Genomic DNA, 22,269 nt, shown 5'->3' with positions numbered 1-22,269 from the left:
TCACTACATTTAGATATAATTTGCAGCTTTCTCTGCCATGCATACTGTTTTTTTCCATCTTAAGTCCTCTGAGCATTCTGTACAGATTTATATGCATTCTATTCCAACACTACTTGGCCTTACTGCTGGTGTTAGGTTTTTAGAATTAGCTTGCTGGTCTTAAAGGGTAAGCCTTCTCTTACTCCCTTTTCCACCATAGTTCTGTATGTTTTACCTTGGTTGCCAGCAGCATGAACAATAGGTGGCTTCTGGCTGAACCTTGTATCTTTCTTCTGGAAGCTTGCATCAGAAGAGGCAGGAATGCAGCAGAGGGGAAGATGCAAGGGCCAGCCAGAAGCCACCTGTAATTCATGCTGATGTTGCTGCTGCCAGCAACCAAGGTAACCTAGTGTGTACAGCAGGAGTGCCCAAAAGGTTAATCGTGATTGACCAGTAGATCGCAAGGTCAATGCGAGTCGATCACGATAGACTCACGTTGCCTTTGCATTCTCCCTGCTTTCCCAACGCCTCAAAAGCCAGGCCTGTGCCAAGCCTCCCCTCCCCCCGACGTCAATTCTGACATTAGAGAGGAAATTCCGGTCCAGCCAATCTATTATTGATCGGGATGGTGTGGACTTTTTCTTGATACAGCCTTCGGACGAAACATGTCAGAATGACAGGTCCCTTCCTGATATCAGTGACAAAGTTAAAACTAAAGTTTACATTTTTTTACTTTTAAGATATTAACACAAATCACTAAGAGCACTGTAAAACGGGTCTAATGAGGAGGCCAGTGCCAAAACAGTATTTTAGCCGAATGAAGATATTTTTAAAATACTGTTTATCATGAGATGTGTAAGAGCAAGACATGGCATTTAGTCAGTCTATAGAAACCTTATTTCACTTTAGATATCTCTTCCCCCCTCCTTTTACGGCTTCTTGGATCACCAGACCTCACTATTTAAACAAGCTTTTTAGCTAGTAGATCTTTAGCTGTGGAGTCACCAAGAAGTGCGTTTCCATATCCCCTGCATGTCAACTAAGAAAGTGTAGTTGCTTACCTTTAATGGGTTCTCTGTTGACAGCTAAGGAATGCAGCCACATATGTGATTTTACCTTCACTTTGAACTACACTGAGCAGAGAGAGGAGGGGCAGGAAGCTCCATGCTTACTCAGAGCACTGTAAGCAAATAGGTTCCCTGAGCTAGGAGAGAGCATTGAGCATGGAGTCGCTCTGAAGTCATCATCCTTGTGTGGCTGTGTTTCCCTGCTGTCTGTAGAGAAGATAAATATAAAAGAAATTCCCTGTTAGAGGTAAGCAACTATGCTTTTTCTCACCTGAATTAAATGTATTGAGATTGTTTGAGTTAAGGCAAGTCTGTGAGTTTACTTGCTCATTTGTGATGATTTTTTTCAAAAGGTTTTAACTCTATGTAGTGTATTATGATTTAAGGGCTTCCCTTTCTAGCAAATCATACTTGGATCTGCCATACTCAGCTAGACCTCTTCTTTTTTTCCCCTTTCTTTTTACTATTGATCAGGAGATCAGCCGACCAAATTCCCCCTCCGAGGGTGAGGGTGAAGGTGAGGGTGAGAGCTCTGATAGCCGCAGTGTGAATGACGAGGGTAGCAGTGACCCGAAGGACATTGACCAGGACAATCGCAGCACTTCTCCCAGCATTCCCAGCCCTCAGGACAATGAGAGTGACTCAGACTCCTCTGCTCAGCAACAAGTGCTTCAGGCACAGCCCTCATCAATGCTGCAGGCACCGAATGGGTTGGCTACCCATGCCCTGACTCCTGTCTCACCTGGATCAATGATGCTTCCATCACAGAGTACCCCATTGACTCCTGTTCAGGTCTCACCATCGCTGTGTCAGCCTTCAGCACATACTCACATACAGCAGGGCCCCCAAAGACTTCCTTCACCTCATCCAACAATGCAATCTCTGACAAACTCCCAAAACCAGCCTGCAGCTCCTTCCTCTTCCCAGCCACATGCACAGTCTCCACTCCACAGTCAGATTTCACCTACATCCCATAGTCTGCAGGCCCAGGCTGTGCTACAGCATGCAGCTGCTCCCCAACCTTACCCTTCCCAGACATGTCAGTCTCAGGTCCCCCCACAGCCACAGGTTGCATGTCACGCTTCTTCCCAAGTTCAACAATCAACACAGTCTTCTCTGCAGCCTTCACGGGAGCAGCCTTTACCATCTACTCCTATGGCTATGCCTCATATCAAACCGCCACCCACCACCCCTATTTCTCAGGTACCCACACCACAGTCCCACAAACACCCTCCCCATCTCTCTGGGCCCCCTCCATTCTCAATAAACTCCAACTTGCCACCACCTCCAGCTCTTAAGCCCTTAAGTTCCCTCCCAGCTCATCACCCACCATCAGCACATCCTCCTCCCCTGCAGCTGATGCCTCAGAGCCAGCAACTTCAGACCTCTCCAGCCCAGCCCCCAGTTCTCACTCAGAGCCAAAGCCTTCCACTATCAGCAAACCATCTTGCAGCAGGGCTCCATCAGATACCACCCCAGCCTCCCTTTTCACAGCATCCCTTCATTCCTGGGGGACCACCTCCTATAACATCTTCGTCATGCCCTTCCACCTCCACCTCCTCTTCTATTTCAGCAGTTCAAGCTCACTCACCTGCCTCAACAGCAGCAGCAGTTTCCATTGTGTCTGTTCCATCTGTGACTCCCTCTTCCAATTCCTGCACGATTCAGATCAAAGAGGAAGCACCTGATGAAACTGAGGAACCAGAAAGTCCTCCTTTGCCACCACGAAGCCCATCTCCAGAACCCACAGTGGTGGATACTCCTAGCCATGCCAGTCAGTCAGCCAGGTATGAGAGCTTTATTCTGTCTTCAGGAGCCGAATGGAAGGGCATGTTAGATCATAAAGCACTTGTTAATAGCTTTTAGTCATGCTGCTGCTTATACATTGACAGTCTCTTCTGCTTTGTCAAGCTTCTGCTTATTCTTTAGAAACTGGAGTTTAATATAGTTTTATTTTCAGAACTAAAATAAGACTTTGCAACCTTATTTAGAGACAGCTCAAGCTCCTTTTGTTGGTACAGGTTAGTGATGATTTAGTCATGCCTTGACTTTGGTATCATTAGTAAAAGTACTCTGCCATATTACAGAAATGCATGTCAACTCTGGCTATGAAAAACAAATGCAGCTCCACTACCATACTAGGCTACTTTGTGATAAGTCTCGGTTCTGTTTTCTTTTCTGAGAAGTTTTGCCTCCCTTTCAGATTTTATAAACACCTGGACCGTGGTTACAATTCTTGTGCAAGGACTGATCTGCACTTTATGCCATTGGTTGGATCAAAACTTGCCAAGAAGAGGGAGGATGCAATTGAGAAGGCCAAGCGAGAGGCAGAGCAGAAAGCTCGAGAAGAACGGGAAAGGGAAAAGGAAAAAGAGAAGGAAAGGGAGCGGGAACGAGAAGCTGAAAGAGCAACGGTATGTTACTGTGGCACTATACTCAAGTATGTGACTTTCTGCCCTCTTCCATGTTCAGTTCTTGAAGATATTTCATACCATTATTTTTTTCTAGGAGTAAGTAGCATAGAAGTCTTCAAAGAGTAGTAGATTATTAGCACTGATTACTCCTCAAGTAGCTGGTTTGATGTTTTTTTTAATATAAATTTTTGTTGGGTTTTCAACAGCAGCTGTACATTTATTGGTTCCCAAGAGTTCACGCTTCACAAAACATTCCGTTCTCTTCTCCTACCGTGCTCTTTTGAGGTTCACCACGCCCCCCACCCAATCAAAACATAAAGATTTCCTCACTTGTAACAAGTTTTTCCAGTAGGAGTGGCATGCTGTACCTTGGAGTACTCTGTCTATTCTAGCAAGCATACTACAGAAAGATGTCACACAGCTTTCTAAACCTTCTCCCAGGAGTCTGCTACCCACCTAAAGTTTCTCTTTTACAGTTAATTTTTTTATTTGATATACCGCACTTTACTGACAAAAAAAGTCAAAGCAGTTTATGTAATATAAAAACAACAGGGGAGCATGAAAGGTGTCTTCTCACCTGCTCGGTTTCTTTTTTATTTTGCAATAGTTTTACAGTTTTTCACTGTAGTCATGGTCTTTTTCATGAAATCAGGGATTCATTTTGATAAGGGTCTTCTCTGCCTGTGTAGAGAGAGGAGCAGATTTTAAATCTGCAGCTGGCAAGTGTATCCTTTGGGTCTATTCCCCTGGTGTTTTCTCACCTCTCTAACTTGGTCAGGGGCTAGAGTGCAAGCTGTGTAGGCACTAATAGTGTTCCTTCAGGGTGCTCACGATACCAGTTGCATTTTGTCTCTTCCCCCCCCCCCCCCATTTTTTTTTTTTTTGGTGAGATGTTGGGGGGGATTAAGGATCAGTCCATAGAGGTCCAACTGGCAGCCCGAAGATTCAGCAAAGTAGCTAAGTGACTGGAAGCAGAGGGGGCCCTCTCCTAGAACAGCTACACCTGAGGTACTGAAGCATGCAGCAGCACCACCATTTCCCCAACATATGGTCTGTAAGTAAGGCTGTCGGCCTGTAGGAAAAATCAGGGGTGTGTGTCTTCAAAAGCTGTTTTTAACTGTTGCTATAGCTAGGGCCTTGTTCCCACTTCCCTAAAATCCTGGGTTTTTTTAGGTTTTTGGTCAGCCCTGAGGTGATTTTAAGCTATTTTTTAAAACTAAAATTCACCAGTAGCAGCCATCTTGGATTGTCCTTCTATCTTCCCCCTCCCCAAGTTCTCATTCTTCTCCAAAACACCTTGTTTTACTTCCAAAGTGCTATAGATGGAGTCCTCTGACTAATACCCCTATATCATGCCTTGTTTGTGCAGGATGGGCGACGAAAGAGCGCCCTGACGCCATGTGCTGCGTCTAGCAAAGTGGGGAAGCAGGAATTTCAAGTTTAGCTACTATGTGGTTTCTGGGGCATGGCAAATGGCTTTTGAGCCTGTTAGGGGAGCAAAAATTTCCCCAGGATCCCCGGAACAGCGACACGGTCCGCCAAACTGGTATACAGGCTCTACAGCCAAAGAAGAGACATCTCCCTTATAAAGGGGAAGGAAAGTTGCCTGCTAAGGCTTTTACCCCAGATTTCATTAATCTGCTCTGGCAGGCATGTGCCAAAATACGCAATTTAGGTCCGCTGAAGTGATCCTCGGCACATGCCTCTTAAGAATCCTCAGAGCTCTTCTTTGAGAGCGGAGCTCCTCCCTGTCTCTGTCAGTCGGACAGGGATGCAGGGGATGAAAGTTCAGTCTTGATCCCCTTACTATCTCAAAGTGAGGCCTCCCTGATGGGAGATTCGGCCTCCTTATGTTGAGGATCAGGATGAAGTCCTAGCTGTGGACCCTGGAGAGGAACCCATTCAGCAGCTGTCTTTGGCCCTGCCAGACACTGAGCTCAAGAATAATCCGCCTCAGCCCCAGTCATCTTAGTGTTCTCTCTTGAAAGGAGTCCCCTCTAAGTCCACATTCTTTCCATGGCACCCAGACATGAAACTCTTGGTTACGGAGCCCTGGGAAGTCCCGGAAGACTTCCTCAAAAGGGTGAAAGCCCTGACTAGGCTGTATTCTATGGATCAAGAGTTCCAGCAAATGTTTGCTATGCCAAAGGTAGACTCCCTGGTGTCTAAATGCACATCCTTACCTAGTGAGGGAGGAGTCGTGCTGAAGGATACACAGGACTACAGAGTTCATATGGTCTTCAGGAGGCAGTTTGAGGCCCTGGACCTAAGAGCTAAGGTGGTGTCAGCTGCTGCTTTCTTATCACGCGCCTACCATTCACAGCTGTGAACTCTGACATGACGGTGGCTGAGCCATTACCTCAGCTCATGCTGGCAGGGGTGGACAATGTGGCTGACACACTTGATGTAATTAGAGTCATGGCAAGAGTCTACACTTATTCTATCTCCGTTCAACACATGCTGTGGATCGGACAATGAGTGGATGATTCAACCTCCAAGTCTACACTTAGCAGGCTCCCCTTCAAGGAACAGATACTTTTGGGCAAAGACCGGGATGATCTTATGGTCAGTGTGCAAGATCGTCATCCCAAGTCCTTACTGGACAGCAGACCTCAAGTGGCTAGAAGCCAGAACCGGAGCTCCTTTCGGGGGTCCTGATGTTTTCCCCACTATGCCTCAGGAGGCTCGTCTCAGAGAATCTATCAAGGTTCCAGACAGAGATATTCTGGAAGCTGGAAAATTCAAAATACAGGTTCCTAGGCCACAACAGCAGCCAAGAAGCCACAATGATGCCAGGCCTTCAGCTGCCCTTCAGAAAATTGGAAGTTGGCTCTCGGACTTTCTGGAGGCCTAGGAAAGCATAATGACAGATCTTTGGGTTTTGGATATTGTCAGAGAATGTTACAAGGTAGAGTTTGCATACCCTCTGTCCAACTGATTTGTTGAATCTCTGGCTGGTGGTCCAAGTCGGGCAATGTTAAACACATTACTGGATATTCAAGCCACAGAACTAGTTCCGGAACAACACTTGGACTCGGGCAGATACTCAATATACTTTGTGGTGCCCAAGAAAGATTCCAACAACTGGTAACCCATTCTGGATTTCAAACATGTCAATGCGGCCCTGAGGGTTCTATGTTTCTGGATGGAGATGGTGGGATCTGTTATTGCAGCAGTCCAACCGGGAGAGTTTCTGGTCACCCTGGATTTGATGGAGGCTTATATCCACATTCCAATTTTCCCTGCACACAGAAAGTTCCTGAGATTTCATGTGTTGGAGACTCACTCACCATTTGGGCTGGCAGTGGCATCCTAGCCCTTCACCAAGGTAGCAACTCATCTCTGCAGTGGCCTATGTCAAACGGCAGGAAGGCACCAGAAACACATTGCTCCACCTACAGGCGAAACTACTATTTGCTTGGGCAGAAAAGCACCTAGTGGCACAAGTAGCCGGAGTGGACAATATGCAAGCAAACTACCTCAGCAAACAAACATTGAACCCGGGAGAGTGGTCGTTGGTCCTGTGGGCATTCCAAGACATTGTAGGATGTTGGGGGCAACCAACGTTCGATCTGATGACAATGGTATGCAACAAGAAAGTAGAGAATGACATAGTGGTTGTTACCCGCAGCTAGCCACAAGTAGTCGCGGTAACCCGCCAAAACAGGGAAAGAAAAATAGTAGTCACTGCGGGGACGGGGACAAGGCCATTCACCGCCCCGTGGAGCGGTGAATGGTCTTGTCTCCGCAGTGAGGCATCAAGGATCGCGCGGTCCAGCAGCCCCCACCCGCCCGATCGCAGCGTTTAGCCAGCTCCCTCCCTCCACCTCACCTTATATGCTGTTTGCCGGCTTTCTTTTTCACAAGACGTGCACGCGTGGCTGCGTGAGTTGATCAATCTTCTCCTCTGATGCAACCGGAAACAGGAAGTTGCAGGAGAGGAGAAGATTGATGCAGCCGCGCGTGCGGCTCGGGAAAAAGAAAGCCGGCAAACTCAGCATGTAAGGTGAGGTGGAGGGAGGGAGCTGGCTAAACGCTGCAATCGGGTGGGTGAGGGCTGCTGGACTGCGCGATCGGGCGTGTTCCCGGCTCACACTAGGAAGGAGGGAGTGAAAGGGAAAAAGATTCTGGGCTAAGGGGATGAAGAGGGAAAGAAAGAAACCCACAGCAGGAAAGAAAGGGGAGGACAGGTAGGTGAGCCAGATGCTGGAAGCAGGGGGGGAGAAAGAGGGAGAGAAGCTAGATGGGGTTGAAAAGAAGAGACACACTGGTATGGAAGAGGAAGATAGGGGAAATCTGGACACAGGAAGGTAACAGAAAGAGGGGAAATTATGTGCATAGGGACAGAGACATAAAGGGGACATGCCATGGGGATGGTATATGGACACGGGGGGGGCAATGCCAGATACATAGGGGAGATATTAGAAATGGGGAAAATAGGAACACAGAAGCGAGATGGTTTGTGGGGATGGGATAGGGACCGAGCTCGCAGGCTTCAGCGGCTTGCACAAATTACATTGTAACGTGCCACAAAAATAAGAGGGAGGGAGGTAGATAGATAAGCCACGCGAGAGGAGCTGAAGGGTGGTAGAAAGGAACAGATGGTGAAGGAGGGAGGGAAAGGTGTTGGTAGAAAAGAATAGAACAGACATTGAAAGAGGGTAGAGAGGAACAGACCCTGAAGGGAAATGTGGAAGACAGAGTGGGGAGAAGACACTGGAAGGGAAGAAGACAGATGCCAGACTATGGGGGAGTGAAGGGAAGAAGATGGGTGCTAGACCAATTGGGGGGGTGAAGTGAGAGGCACAGTAACAGCAAATGGAAGACACAGAGAGAAGACACACAGTGGATGGAAGGAATTGAATGAGAAGATGTGGAAAGCAGAAACCAGACAACAAAGGTAGAAAAAAAAAAATTCTATTTATTTATTTATTTTTTGCTTTAGGATAAAGTAGTATATTAGTTGTGTTGATAAAAATTTATAAACAAAGCCCTGCCAGCTGAACACCTCTTTCTCTAGTTCAGCAGCCAGAACTTTGATTTATAAGAAAGGAATAAGCTAAATATTGCAATACTAAGGATTATATGGATGCTGCGGGGATGGTGACGGGGCAGTGAATGGGATGGCAGTGACGGTGATGGGGCGGTGAAGGGGATGGTGGTGACGGTGACGGGGCGGTGAAGGGAATGGCGGTAACGGGGCGGTGAAGGAGACTGTGGGACAGTGTCATTCTCTACAAGAAAGCACCTTGGTTTATCAGTCGAAAATCTGAGACCAGAAGTGCAGGCCTGCACACCCTGGTGCAACCATGGTCAAAGTTTGGACTGCTATATGTGTTTCCTTCATATCCCCTTATAGGCCAGGTGGTCTGTCACATAACATCTCACTCAAAGAGGGTGATCCGATTGGCCCAGGTGTCTGTGATATATGGATCTAGTACACCTACAAGTGAACAAATGTCTCCAACTCCAGGTATATCTGGGCTTATTCACACAGGGACTGATAGCTGTAGAAGATCTGGGTCACTTCGGTCTTACGGCATGGCTCTTGAGCACGCAGCAATAGCCAAGAAAGGATATTCATAAATGGTCACTGCCACTCTCTACTGAAGGCCAAGAACTCTTTCGGGATATGCCAAGGCATGGGATACTTTTCAGCCACAGTATCATTAGTATTGGCCTTCCTTAAAAGAGGAATTCAAAGATGAAATTCAAAAATAGAGATATATGTTCAATTCATTAAAGGAAGAAGATTTCTTCTCAATTGGCTACCCTATGATTTAAAAAAAAAATAATAATAATAATAATTAATTAATCATCATTTCTATTCAAGGAGAAAGGACCTCAGACAGGTTTTTTTTAATGCATACAAGTCAGCTGCAACAGCTGTTCAGCTGGACAAAACCATAATATAATCATTGGTCCTCCACCTCCTCCTAAACTATTCTAGTGTGCAAATACAGCAGTCCTTAAAAATTCTTAAATTACTATATTAAATATATACTGTGTATCTAGGCCACTTATCTATTTGGTTTAGCACTGATCCTGACGGGCCCGTTTTGCCCACTCGCTTCTTCTGAGAATCAGTTCCAAAATCCAGACTGGAAACATCACAGTCTGCTTTAATACATTGCAGTCATAAGTGCAATTACACTGGACGCTAACTTTTAGGTCTCGCAAAGCACCAATGCTCTTATAACCACTATTGCCATGCCATAAAAATGGGAAGTCTTAGAATTGCAAGCTTTGTCGTGCAGGGAAGCATTTCTGAGGATCATGGAAATGGGAGTGACCTTGCATACAGTACCTTCCTTTTTGCCAAAGGTTTGTTTCAGCATTTCAACCAGAAAGTCAGGCTACCAGCCTTTCAACCTATGGGTTCTAAGAAGAAAGACAAGGCTTTAAAGCTGCTGGACATCCGCAGAGTTCTTTTGCGTTATCTGGAAATGACTGAGTTTCATCTATCAGACCTTCTCTATGTCCTAAACAAAGAGTCAACCCAAGGCAGATCAGCCTCCAAGACCACCATTTCCCAGTGGATTCTCGCCCAATCTTCTGACTCAGGGTCCCATTCCAATGTTCGATCCGGGTTCCTTTTGTCTTACAGTTTGGCTCTTGAAAGGGCTTGCCTAAGGAAGAAGGGATATTCGGATAAGGTGATCTCCACTCTTAGGTTCTTAGAGAATTTCCACCTCTTGAGCTTATGTCTGTGTTTGGTGTCTTTTTGAGGACTGGTGTTCCGCACGTGGGGTGGTTCCCTTTCGAGCTGCTTTGCCTCACATTCTGAAGTTTCTGCTGGATGGTCTGGAGAGATGCCTTGCCTGGTCCTCCCTTTGAGTGCAGATTGCCGTTTTGTCATCCTTTTGCGGTCTTTTGCATGGTAAGTGTTTGGCCTCTTCTCCAGCTGTGATTTGGTTCTTGAGAGCTTGTTTCTTGTGAAGTTGCTCCGGCCACCAGTTCGGCCATCGGTTTCTGCCTGGGATCAGTCTAGTCCTTGCCGTGCTCTCGCGTCTTAAATTTGAGCCTCTCGATGCCTGTACGTTGAAGGACCTTACTCTTAAGGTGGTTTTCTTGGTGGCCATTACTTCCACAAGATGTGTTTCAGAACTGCAGGCCTTTTCATGAAGGCCTCCCTTCCTGGAGTACGCTAGGAAGTGGGTTGTGCTGCAGTCGGTTCCTTCCTTTCTTCCGAAGGTGGTCTCATCATTTCATGTCAACCAGTCTGTGGTCCTCCCAACCTTGGGTAGTCGAGAGGGCTCAGAGCAGAGGCAATTGTACAAGTCGGATATCGTAGGGTCCTTCACTCTTATGTTCAGCAGACCCAGGAGTTCTGTAAGTCAGACAGTCTTTTTGTTCTCTTAGCAGGCCCTCATAAGGGGGACGGTGCTTCCAAGGCTACCATTGCGCGCTGGATCGATGAGTCTATCACTTCGGCGTACCTTCTCCAAAAGAAGCCTGTTACAGAATTTCTCAAAGCTCATTCCACTCGGGCTCAAGCAGCTTTTGGGGCTGAATCTTCTCTTGTTCCTCCTGTGGATATTTGTAAAACTGCGGTTTGGCCTTCATTCCTTTATTCAACACTACCGTATGGACATTCAGGCACGTCAGGATGTGGTGTTCAGTGAGCATGTACTTGTGGCATCCCTTCAGGACTCCCACCCATTATAGGTACTGCTTTGGTACGTCCCATCTGTTTATGTGTCGGTCTGGAGGGACACTAAAGAAGGAGAAATTAGGTCCTTACCTTCTAATTTTCTTTCCTTTAGTCCCTCCAGACTAGCACAGAACCCGCCCTGTCATTTTGTTCAGTGTTTTTGCGAAGAGTACAGTTTTTTTCTGCGGGAGTTGGTTGTTCTGGGAGTTTAAAGAGCAGCAGCATTTGGTTGAGCTGGTTTAGCTGGCGAACTGTGGGGCATTTTAGAAAGGTTCTTGTTCTAATCAGTATCCAACAGTGTTTTCCCTTCATCTTCTCATTATAAGTGGGGAATTGGGATGTTATTGTTTTTCAGCCTTGCTGTTTTCTGCTTGGCTATTTGTTAAGACTGATTGTAATACGGACAGCACAGTCCACTTGTACTGAAACCAAAAGTTAGTATCTCAATCTCCACCTGCTGGCAGAGAAGTGTAAACCCATCCGTTTCTCTGCTGGTCTGGAGGGACAAAAGAAAATAGCAGGTAAGGACCTAATTTCTCCATCTTTCCCCTCCTCGTCAAGTTTAGCTGTTAATTTTTCCATCTCTCCTAGTATCCCTGACTGACTCCTCCAATCCTGTATCATGGGGCCCTTCTACACTTTTCCATTTTGGTTTGATGTTTTTTATATGATGTTTGAGATCTAATGCACTATAATCTAAATGTTTGTTTGTTTGAGCAGGAATCTGACATTAGAGAATTGGTTTTCTAATGAAGTGCATCGTATTTCTCCTCTGCAGCAAAAAACCTCTGGTTCGTCTCATGACGGACGTCTCAGTGAGGCCCAACTTAGTGCGCCAGCACACATCAGAGCTTCATTTGAGCCACCACCTACAACCATTGCAGCTGTTCCCCCATATATCGGACCAGACACACCTGCTCTTCGGACTCTGAGTGAATATGCCCGCCCCCATGTCATGTCACCCACAAATCGCAATCATCCTTTCTTTGTTCCACTGAACCCTAATGACCCCTTATTGGCTTACCATATGCCTGGTTTGTATAATGTGGACCCCACCATTCGGGAACGGGAGTTGCGGGAGCGTGAGATCCGGGAGAGGGAAATCAGAGAGCGGGAACTGCGAGAGAGAATGAAGCCAGGCTTTGAGGTGAAACCTCCAGAGCTAGACTCTTTGCATCCTGCCACCAACCCAATGGAACATTTTGCCAGGCATGGTGCTCTCACAATCCCTCCAACAGCTGGACCTCACCCCTTCGCTTCCTTTCACCCTGGTTTGAATCCCCTTGAACGGGAAAGACTTGCACTTGCGGGGCCCCAGTTGCGGCCTGAAATGAGTTATCCTGAGAGACTGGCTGCAGAGCGGATACATGCTGAGCGTATGGCATCATTAACAAATGATCCTTTGGCACGGCTACAAATGTTCAATGTAACTCCGCATCATCACCAACACTCGCACATACACTCACACCTGCACCTTCATCAACAGGACCCATTGCATCAAGGTGAGTCAGGAGCAGCAGTTCAACATTCTGCAAAAGAGTAGCAGTACTGTTTGTTACGCATTAGGCCAGGTGCAGTGCCATTTTGCTGTAGTCACACAGCACTTTCCAGGACCTTCAGTAGTATTGATGGCATCCCTATAAATGACAGACACATTCTGTCCAAGACTGGAATAGTTTTTTGTTAAATATCTCTTCACACTTATGTTCTGTCAGCACAGCATGGTCTCTTATTGGGTTGGATCTTGGTCTCATTGGACACTGTGTCCCTCAGTCTTATTTAGGCTTGGGAAAGAGATTTGAATCCTAAACTTTTGAGGTTGGGGATTAAGGGGGAAATAGGATAGATAATGCAGTTAAAAAGTTGTTCTGAAATTTGATACCACAGCTGGGCTGACATACTTACAGTCCTTGCCTAGCTGCAGTCCACAGGCTATCCTCATGAATATCTGGGACCTGAGCACTTATTCTGTGGCTGTTGCTCTGTTTGGAGCTGGTGTGTTGAGATTCTCACAGATGATATCGCATACTGATGTCATGTCAGATATGTGATATTGCTTCTCTGTAGGCAAACATATTTGGGCACCTTTGTCCACCTCACAAGCTACTTTAAGGGACAGCTATCTTTTGTAAGGGGAGAATCTGGGATGATGCCCCTTCTGGGATGATGCCCCTTTGTGTATGAGTTTGTTCATTGCATGTTTCCAGATAAGAGAGCAGAAAACCTCTTCCTCATCATTGCCATCCTTAAGGTGACTAGCAGATGTCTGCTTAAATTGCCAACAGGCTTCTGTCTTTCAGATGCTTGGAACCCTCCCAATGCTGTCTGTCCTGAAATGCCAAGGTGTACCTTAGAGCAAGACCCTAGGTCCCAATTCATGCAGTTGGGCCTTTTGCCTGTTCTGTGTGGCGTCCTTTGATATTGGTGCTTAAAGATTTTCAGTAATTAAAATGAACCATTTTCTACTCACAGTGAGTTATCCTATCTGATATAATACTGATGGAAGCAGAATGTAGAGTCAGTGCTGTTTTAGAAGTTTGCTGGCCAGGCTAGTAGCTTTAGGATTGTAGAAGATAGGTGGTCTATATGAAATAGTACATTATGCAGCAGCAGGGCTGTGCACATTCAAAAGATAAAAGTTATGAGTCTGAATGTGTGCCAATAAAAGAGTTTGATGCCCATCTCATGCCAGCATCCCAGGCAGAGGTGTTAGCATCAGATTTCCAGACAGCTGGGTCCACAAGCTCTTTGGAGACTGCCCTTAGGTAATAATACTCTTGCATTTTTCAGCTGAAGATAATATGGCTTAAGGGAGAGGCATATTTGATTTCTAACTGAGTGAGTAGTTTCTACCTTAGGACTGTGGTAAATGGCAGTTCTGATGACTCAAAGCAGATATTAGTCAGTCACCCAGGGACCTGCAAGTACTGATGCATTGAATAAAGTTAAACAAAAAGGCATTTGAAAGAATTTTATGTGAATTCATCTGTGTGCATCTATAAGCAATAGAAGGAATAGAAGTATTTTATGCTATTGTATGTTTTCAGTAGACTGCTGCTGTAACGTTAAGGCATGGCCAGGCGTGGCTGAAAGCGGCACATGTGTTCCAGTCCACTTTCCTGGTAAATAAACAAACAAACATGAATTTACAATGGGAGAAGGGCGCTGGGGACTGGGAGGATCAGGGAGGGGACAAGCCAAGAAAAAAAAAAGAGGGAGAATAGTGAAGATCTGTAACCATAGTTGTTCTACTAGGGTAAAGATGGAAGCAGCCTGCCTTGCATAGGAACAGGAAGAAGCCAGTTTCCTGAGGGAAGGAGGATGTAGGAGACCCTTGTCTTGGAGAATTTCTCCTTTCTGTGCCCATTGAGTGGATCCTCTCTGCCATCAGCTTTTTTGTATCATGTGTGTCAGATCAGATCAGAGCACCTTGACTTCCCCCACCATTCTAGAGTAAAGGAAGAAACTACTAACATACAAAACCACAATGAGGACTAGAGAGAAGGGAAAACCAATGCAGATGACTGTTCAGTTTAGTGGTACCGAGTCATTAAGTAGCTTATGAAAATGAAAGGTCGCTGGGCTCTCTGCACAGTTAGGAAGGGTGCAGGAAGTACTAAAAGGCTTTTCTTTCTACTGGCAGTAGTTCTGAAATTTAGCTGAAGAAACTGGGATCTTAGCTGCTAATAGAAATAGAAGAGGTTTATTTAGGAAAGAGATTGCATTTGTACTCTGCCTACCTGCTTTCAATCTCCCTTTCCTGAGCTATTTCAGAAATGTTACCAAAGTCCTTTTGAATGAAATAACGATTAGATAGTTCATATACTTATTAGACAGGAGTTCCTGTTAAATCACAATTGGCTTGGATAGAATTGCACTGAAGAAAAACTTGGGAAAAGTCCCCTGACCCCTCTCATGCATGGGCTAGTCATACTGGGAAGTTTGCTGTGTGCTGAGTTCAAAATACAAACAATTCAGTAAAGCCTTGGGGTAAATAGCACAAAAGAGAGATTACATGATAATAAAATTGCTGAAGATCAGATTACATTGAACAAGCAGTGAAATAGCTTTATGTTGCAGTATTGCAAACACAAGATCAGTGGCGTACCTAGCATGTGTGACACCCGGGGCCCATCATTTTTTGGCACCCCCCCATCTGTATGAAAAACATGATTTTTAGTAACAAGCCACACGTCACACATGAGTACCTAGGAAAAGGCAGCATCTTACATACTGCAGTGAGAAGTACAACATCAATACATCTACTGTAAAACTAAACAAGCCAGACTAGTACAGATCAATCCTGCAGTCAATCCTAACAGAAAGCCATGTCTTTCGAACACAGAAAACACCTTCACCTAGTATGGAATGTCATCACAAACTTACCCCTCCCCCTTTTACAAAACTGTAGTGTATGGCTGGCGCTAAAAAACGCTCCACAGTTTTGTAAAAGGGGGGATAAAATAGAAATACATAGACAAAAAGGTTAAATTGAACCAGCAAGAAGCTGGACTCTGCATACAATGCAATACCACAGAAACAGTGACACATGTCTCCTAAAGCAATAAATAAATAGAAAATTTTCGTTCTACCTTTGTCTTCTCTGGTTTCTGCTTTCCTCATCTTCTTGTTACTCTCTTCCTTCCATCCACTGTCTGCCATCTCTCTGCCCCTATATGGCATCTTCTCTCCTTCTATGCCCCTTCCAGAAACTGTATGCCTCCCCCTTCCATCTCTCCTTTCACCCCCATTGGTCTGGTATCTGTCTCCTCCTTCTCCCCTGCTCTGGCATCTCTCTCTCTGCTCTCTTCCTCCTGTTCTTCCCTGGTCTTCCTTCTCAATTTATTTACTATTCAGTCCTCAATTTCCCTCTTTCACTGTGTCTACCTATAGCTTGCCACCTCTTTCCCTCACCTCTTCCAGTAACTAACTCTATCCTCTTCCCTCAAACCTGCATGTGCCCTTTTTTCTTTCTCCTCCCCACTTCCTTCCAGCATCTGCTCCTCCTTTCCCTCACACTTCCATTCAGCAGCTGTCCTTCCTCTCCCCCACACTTCCATTCAGTGTCTGTTTCCCTCTTCCATCTACTGTTCACCCTCTATCTCGCCCCTTCCATTCACTGCCCTCTGTGCTCTTTCTATCCAGTGTGCACCCTCTATCTCTCTCTTCCATATGGCATCTTCCCTCTTTCTATACTCCTTACATAAACTATCTATCCCGTGCCCCTTCTCTCCTTTGTACATGACTGATTTCAACGCTGTCACGTCTCCGTTTTTCTCTCTCTGTCACCACCCCCTCCCCTATGCTCTGGCATCTCTCTCTTCTCCTTTCTTTCCTTCCCACCTCACAGTCTGGCATCATCCCTTCCCTGATTCCCAGCATCTCTCTCCTTTCCTTTTCTTCCATCTCTCCCTCCCCCTCCATGCTCTGACATCTCCCCCTTCCTTTTCCCTTGATCTGGCATACCTTCCTCCTTCCCTCTACGCCCTGGCGTCTCTTCTTCCCTCCAAGCCCTGGCATCTCCTTTCATTCCCTCCAGTTGGGTACAGCAACACTCTCCCCAATTCTCTCCCCCTCTGCTCCCTTTCCTCCTTCTGTCACCCAAGGCCTGGTGTCCTGAACTTCATCGGGCAGCAGCAGCATTCACAATTCACTGCTGTTGCCCGCTTCAGGCCTTCCTCTCTGTCGGGTCCTGTCTTCATGAAAACAGGAAATAGGCAGGACCCGGCAGAGAGGAAGGCCTGAAGCCGGCAACAGCAGCAAATTGTAAATGCTGCTGCTGCCCGAAGAAGGTAATGGCGCCAGGCCTTGGAGCACCGAGGCAGACCGCTTCTCCCCCCTCCCAGCCGGTGAAGCGTCACTGATAACGTCATCAGTGACGCGGCAGAGGGAGGAGAAAGTCGCGAAGCAGCCGACGCTACTGGAGGGAGGTTTGCTGCTCTCGCTGGGAGGGTGGGAACGCGATAGGGACCGGGCCAGCTGTGCACCTCCCCTAAGGACCGCCCCCCCCCCCTTGGTACGCCACTGCACAAGATGCACATGAGTATTTGGAACAGACAAGGCAGGGAGGACTGGATGTCACCTTTTTTAAAGCCCCTGTTTAAATGGGTCAGCCGTAATTTAGAGTTGGGCAAAAGGGAGGAGGCATCACAAACTCTACCTTCTCCTGGTGGTTCTGGGGAAAATAGATATATCCTGGCTCTTCACAGAAACCAAAATCTGATTTTCTTAGAACCAGAAAAAGAAAACTAAAGTAGAAACTTTTCCATGAATATTCAGCTGGTGACATTCAACATTTTTTTTTTAAACACTGACCACCGCAGGGAGAATTAGGCCCATATGTTGATTGCCGAGCCATGTTCAGGCACTCGTATTGAATATCTGGAGTCATATCTGGCACTGAATAGCATCACTCTTGCCTGAAGAACCCCCCTAGAACACCAGGGTTCAGGGGCTTCTTGTTGGGAGTGGGAGGGAGGAGTGATACGGATGGGGGTGGGGGCACCAGAAGCCCTGATGCTACTACCCAGAAGTTAGCTGAGAGGTGACTAATATTCAGACCAGTGTCCAGTTAATTTAGCAGCAAAACTTAGGATAGTTTTGTTTGTCCTAATTTTAGCCAGTTAGCAATCTGAATATAGCCGCTAAATCAGTTAAATACTGGCTTTGCCCAGCTCCACCCACAGGCCACCCAGCACTAGCTAGTAGATGGACAGTATAGTGGTGGTTAGTGCTGATATTAAGCAGCATGGTCTGGTTAATTGCCACTTAATATTGGCAGTTAGGCAGGCATAAGTGATTTAACCATGCAGGAGGCTCTCCTACCTAGTTAAATCACTTTGAATATTGAGCATTTTTTTCTCTTAAGTGCTCTTATGTAATAAGCACTTGTAATCAAGTCATATCCTGAGAACCTGTATTGTCCTTGCTGGGTGGTCCTGTAGCTAGATAATTGGGCATTTCTTCTTGGTGACTGCAAGAAATGGTTTCTGCTGGAATCTGAGACTGAGCATACCTGTTAGCAAATCATATTTCAGTTTCCAGAAAACTACAGTAAGCCTGGCCGCAGCAATGTCACACCTTGGATAGAATCCTGTGGCAGGGGGAATAGTAAGCTACTATAGACTTTGTGCAGTTCCTCTAGCACTAACTGCTACAACACTACTAAGGGCTCCTTGTTCTCTCAGTCACATGCCCTTATCAGACATTGTTCTGTAAAGTTCCCTCTTTATCCCTTGACCAAAAGAGAATATACTTTGTCCCCTCTTGATGAGATAACGTTAGGTAGGTTGTGCTATGTGTGTCATATGCAGGGAGAGAGATATCACAGTTGCCTAATTCTTCTATTTCTCCACCCCACCCCATCAAGAGAAATGTCAAGATTGCTTATCCTGGGGAGTCTACCCTCCTCTGTAGCTCAGAAATAGAGAGGGAATTGCTGCCACAAGGACACATAAAAAGGCTCTGGCATAGGGATCCCTTTTGTGGAGCCTATAGAGAAGAATATGTGACAGATTGGGTTGGTCAAGAGAAATGAAATGGTAAAGAAAAGGATTATAGAGAGAGATAGAAAAAGATGATACAGTGAGTGAGAGAAAGGAAGAGACAGTAAAATAGCATTGGACTAAAGAATGTTAATAGGCAGATGTGAGAATAACTGAAGATAAATGAGTCTGTCATAGCAAAGACTGCAAATTGAAAGATTCGATTCTTAACCTGGATAATCATTTTTCTGATACTCTACTACGGATTCCGTATGTATGGTGATCAATCCATTCCTACAAACTAGACTTGCAGAAGTGAGAATACTTACAGCTTTGAGCTCCTCCCATCTAGAGGTAGAGCACAGTGCACCCTCCAATTATGTCCCAAAGAAATTGAGCTCCACTGGGACAGAATACAAAGAAAGAGGGGTAAGGGGAACTTCCCCACATACAATAAACAATTCTGTTCTGCTCTGTAACTCAGAAAAACAGGAAATAAAACAACATTTCATAACAATTGAAAAACAACCATAGAGAATCAACCTGCTGGTACTAACAATAACAGCCAGAGGATGAGGAATGCACTTGCTCATATTGGATTTTTTTACACTTAGCCATCTGACTGACAGAAAAAGAACTCCAGGTCTGGAATACAGAAAACATCCGAGTCAGAAAGCAGGCGATAAAGAATATACAGAGGGCGGGCTGTAGGGAATCCGTAGTAGATTAACAGAAAGAAGATTATCCAGGTAAGAACCTAATCTTTCATTCTGTTACATCTACTCTGGATCCCGTAAGTGTGATGACGTACCAAAGCAGTGGCTGATGTCTGGAGAGGGACAGAAGAGCCTGCCTGCAATTCCAAGGACCCAAAAGCGGCATCCTCATGAGCCGCCACATCCACTTTGTAAAATTTGGGAAAAGTGTTCAAAATAGAACAAGTAGCTGCTCGACAAATCTCTGCAGGAGGTACTGCCCAAGACTCCGCCCAGGAAGAGGCAACACTCCTTTTTGAGTGTGACTTAAGAGAGACTGGTTGCTGTTTACCACAGGCGCAGAGCAGTAGAGGCCTTGGACATTGGCCTGCCCCAATGGGAATAGTTGGTGAACACAAACAGGTGGACTGACAGATGAAAATCATTGGTCTTGTCCAAGTACTGAAACAAAACTGTGCATGTCCAGCTTCTTCAAACTTTATTCTATTTGTCAGATCCTGTAGATTGAAAAGCAGGCAGACGTACTTCCTGGTTAATGTGTAAATTGGACACCGCCTTTGGAAGAAAGGAGGGAACAGCACGGAGAGTTACACCCTCATCTGTGATCCTGAGGAAGGGCTTCAAGATTCGCTGTGCTGAAATAATCGCCACCAGGATCACAATCTTAACAGTGAGGTCCAAAAGGGAAGCATCTTTGAGTGGCTCATAAGGGGCCTTGGTGAGTCCCTTCAGAACAATGTTAAGGTTCCAAAATGGAAAAGCACACTGCAATGGGGGCTTTAACCGGAGTGCTCCCCAGAAAAATCTGGTCAGCATCTGGATGAGTAGCCTTTCTCTAGCCCGGCCTGAAAGAAAGCCAGGATAACTGGAATAGGAGCTTGAAATTGCTCCACTTGATCCCTTGCACACTATTGCTGAAAAGCCTTCTAGGCTTTAGCTTAGAGCACCAGAGTAGGTTTCTTAGCCTGGAGCAGAGTGGCAATCACCACATCTGAATAGCCCGCATGAACTAGGGCCATGCACTAAAGAGCTATGCCATCAGACCAAAGCGCTTTGGTTCTCCATGGGAACTGGCCCCTGACTGAAGAGCCAATGATGAAGAGGCAGTTTTAGGCTACTTTCTTGCTGAAGCCGTACTAGATCCGCATGCCAGGGCTGGTGAAGCCAGTCTGGAGCCACTAGGATCAGTAGGCCTGGTTGAGTTGCAATCCTGTGGATGACCCAGCCAAGCATGGGACAAGGTGGGAAGATGTAAAGGCCATTGTGCGGCCAGAGCTGGACCAACGAGTCCAACCACAACTTCCCAGTTTGACTTTTGAGTTCTCGACCGAAACCATGAAATCCATCACAGGTCGTCGGCCCCAGCATCGCACAATCAGCTCAAATGCCCTTTGGGAGAGCGACCATTCCCGTGGGTCCAGGCATTGCCGACTTAGAAAGTCAGCCTGAACATTTTCCACTCCAGCCACGTAGGCTGCAGAAAAAGCCTGAACTTGGGGCTTTGCTCACCAAAAGAGCAGCTGAGCTTCCAGGTTTAAGGGGGCAATTCATGTGGTCTCCTGTCTGTTCACATACACTACCACCATGGCATTAACAGAGAACACTCTTACAGCCTTTCCCTCTAAGTCACTCTAGAACCTTTAAGGCTAGCCAAATGATTCAGAGCTCCAGAGGTTGATGGACCACTTCCTCTGATAGAAAGTCCACTGGCCTTGAATTGAGCGGTCCCCTCAATGAGCTCCCCAACTGAAGAGTTATCCATTCCGAAATGCAGAGAAGCATGCCCTTTGACAAGAACGCATCCTGAAACCACCAGTGCAGGCTGACATTTATAGTCCCTGTCCAAGGGAGCTGCATCTGAAGAGGATGCTTCTGCGGAGACCATTGAGACAGAAAATAATCCTGAATATAAGCAATATTGCTGAAGGGCTGTCAGATAGACACCCCAGATGTTGTAAATAACATGAAGAAAGACCTAGTAAAGCTAAAGGTGGCAGCTAAAATTTAATGCTAAGAAATGCAAGGTCATGCATTTGGGCTGCAAAAACCTGAAAGAACAATACAGTTTAGAGGGTGAAGAACTTATGTGCACGACAGAAGAGCGGAACTTGGGTGTGATTGTATGTGATGATCTTAAGGTGGCCAAACAGGTTGAAAAGATTACGATGAAAGCTAGAAGGATGCTAGAGTGCTTAGGATGAGGTGTGGCCAGTAGGAAAAAGGAGGTATTGATTCCACTGTATAAGACTCTGGTGAGACCTCATTTAAAATAGTGTGTACAATTCTGGAGACTGCACCTTCAAAAAGATATAAAAAGGATGGTCAGCCCAGAGAAGGCTACTAAAATGGTGCATGATGACCTTCATCATACGGCATATGGGGACAGACTTAAAGATCTCACTATGTATACTCGTACTTTAGAGGAAAGGAGGGAGAGGGTAGATATGATAGAGACATTTTAAAACAAAAAAAGCAGCCCAACTGGTCTGCAGTGGAATATTGCAAACAGGAAACAAGGAAAAAGACTGCGGATCTGATGTTCTTGATGCAGGATTTATTATGTCACATAACAATGCAGTAGTCTATGCAATCAGCTGTATCCACAATAGTTTTAAGTATGCGTACCCATGTTTCAACTTGATCGTCTTCCGCAGTGGTCCTAAAAATGGACAAATACCTTTTCTGTAGAGAAATGTACCATATAAATGGAGCCAAAGCTGAGTATGAATACTCAAAGGTGTAGCAAAATTGAAGGGATGTGAGACAAGTGAAGTCATCAAAGTGAGATGTATTTTGGGATGAGAGTGAAGTGATTAAAATTCCATAAGTAGTAAAAGAGTGTGTCCAAAAATGAGTAGTTAAAAATGCCGATTACACATAAAGTAAAAGTGCAAAGATGGAGCACGATCCTCAACACGAGGAAGAAGTTAATTAAAGAAATGTGAAGGATCAATG

General features: G+C 45.8%; 1 protein-coding gene across 9 annotated transcripts in view; it reads left to right on the top strand.

Annotated features, from left to right (window-relative positions):
• Positions 1-22,269, top strand: part of RERE (arginine-glutamic acid dipeptide repeats) — a 468,133-nt gene that overhangs the window by 431,305 nt on the left and 14,559 nt on the right. For 8 of the 9 annotated variants that reach the window (XM_033922383.1, XM_033922386.1, XM_033922381.1 and 5 more), the window contains 4 exons: positions 1,521-2,833; positions 3,250-3,460; positions 11,893-12,616; positions 14,162-14,236. In XM_033922383.1, coding sequence (XP_033778274.1) covers positions 1,521-2,833; positions 3,250-3,460; positions 11,893-12,616; positions 14,162-14,236 — 2,323 coding nt within the window. The remainder of the gene's footprint in view (positions 1-1,520; positions 2,834-3,249; positions 3,461-11,892; positions 12,617-14,161; positions 14,237-22,269) is intronic. The other variant, XM_033922385.1, reaches the window with a different exon arrangement.

This window comes from Geotrypetes seraphini, chromosome 15 (assembly GCF_902459505.1).
Source record: "Geotrypetes seraphini chromosome 15, aGeoSer1.1, whole genome shotgun sequence".
NCBI lineage: Eukaryota > Metazoa > Chordata > Amphibia > Gymnophiona > Dermophiidae > Geotrypetes > Geotrypetes seraphini.
This window is presented reverse-complemented; position numbering and strand designations above follow the sequence as displayed.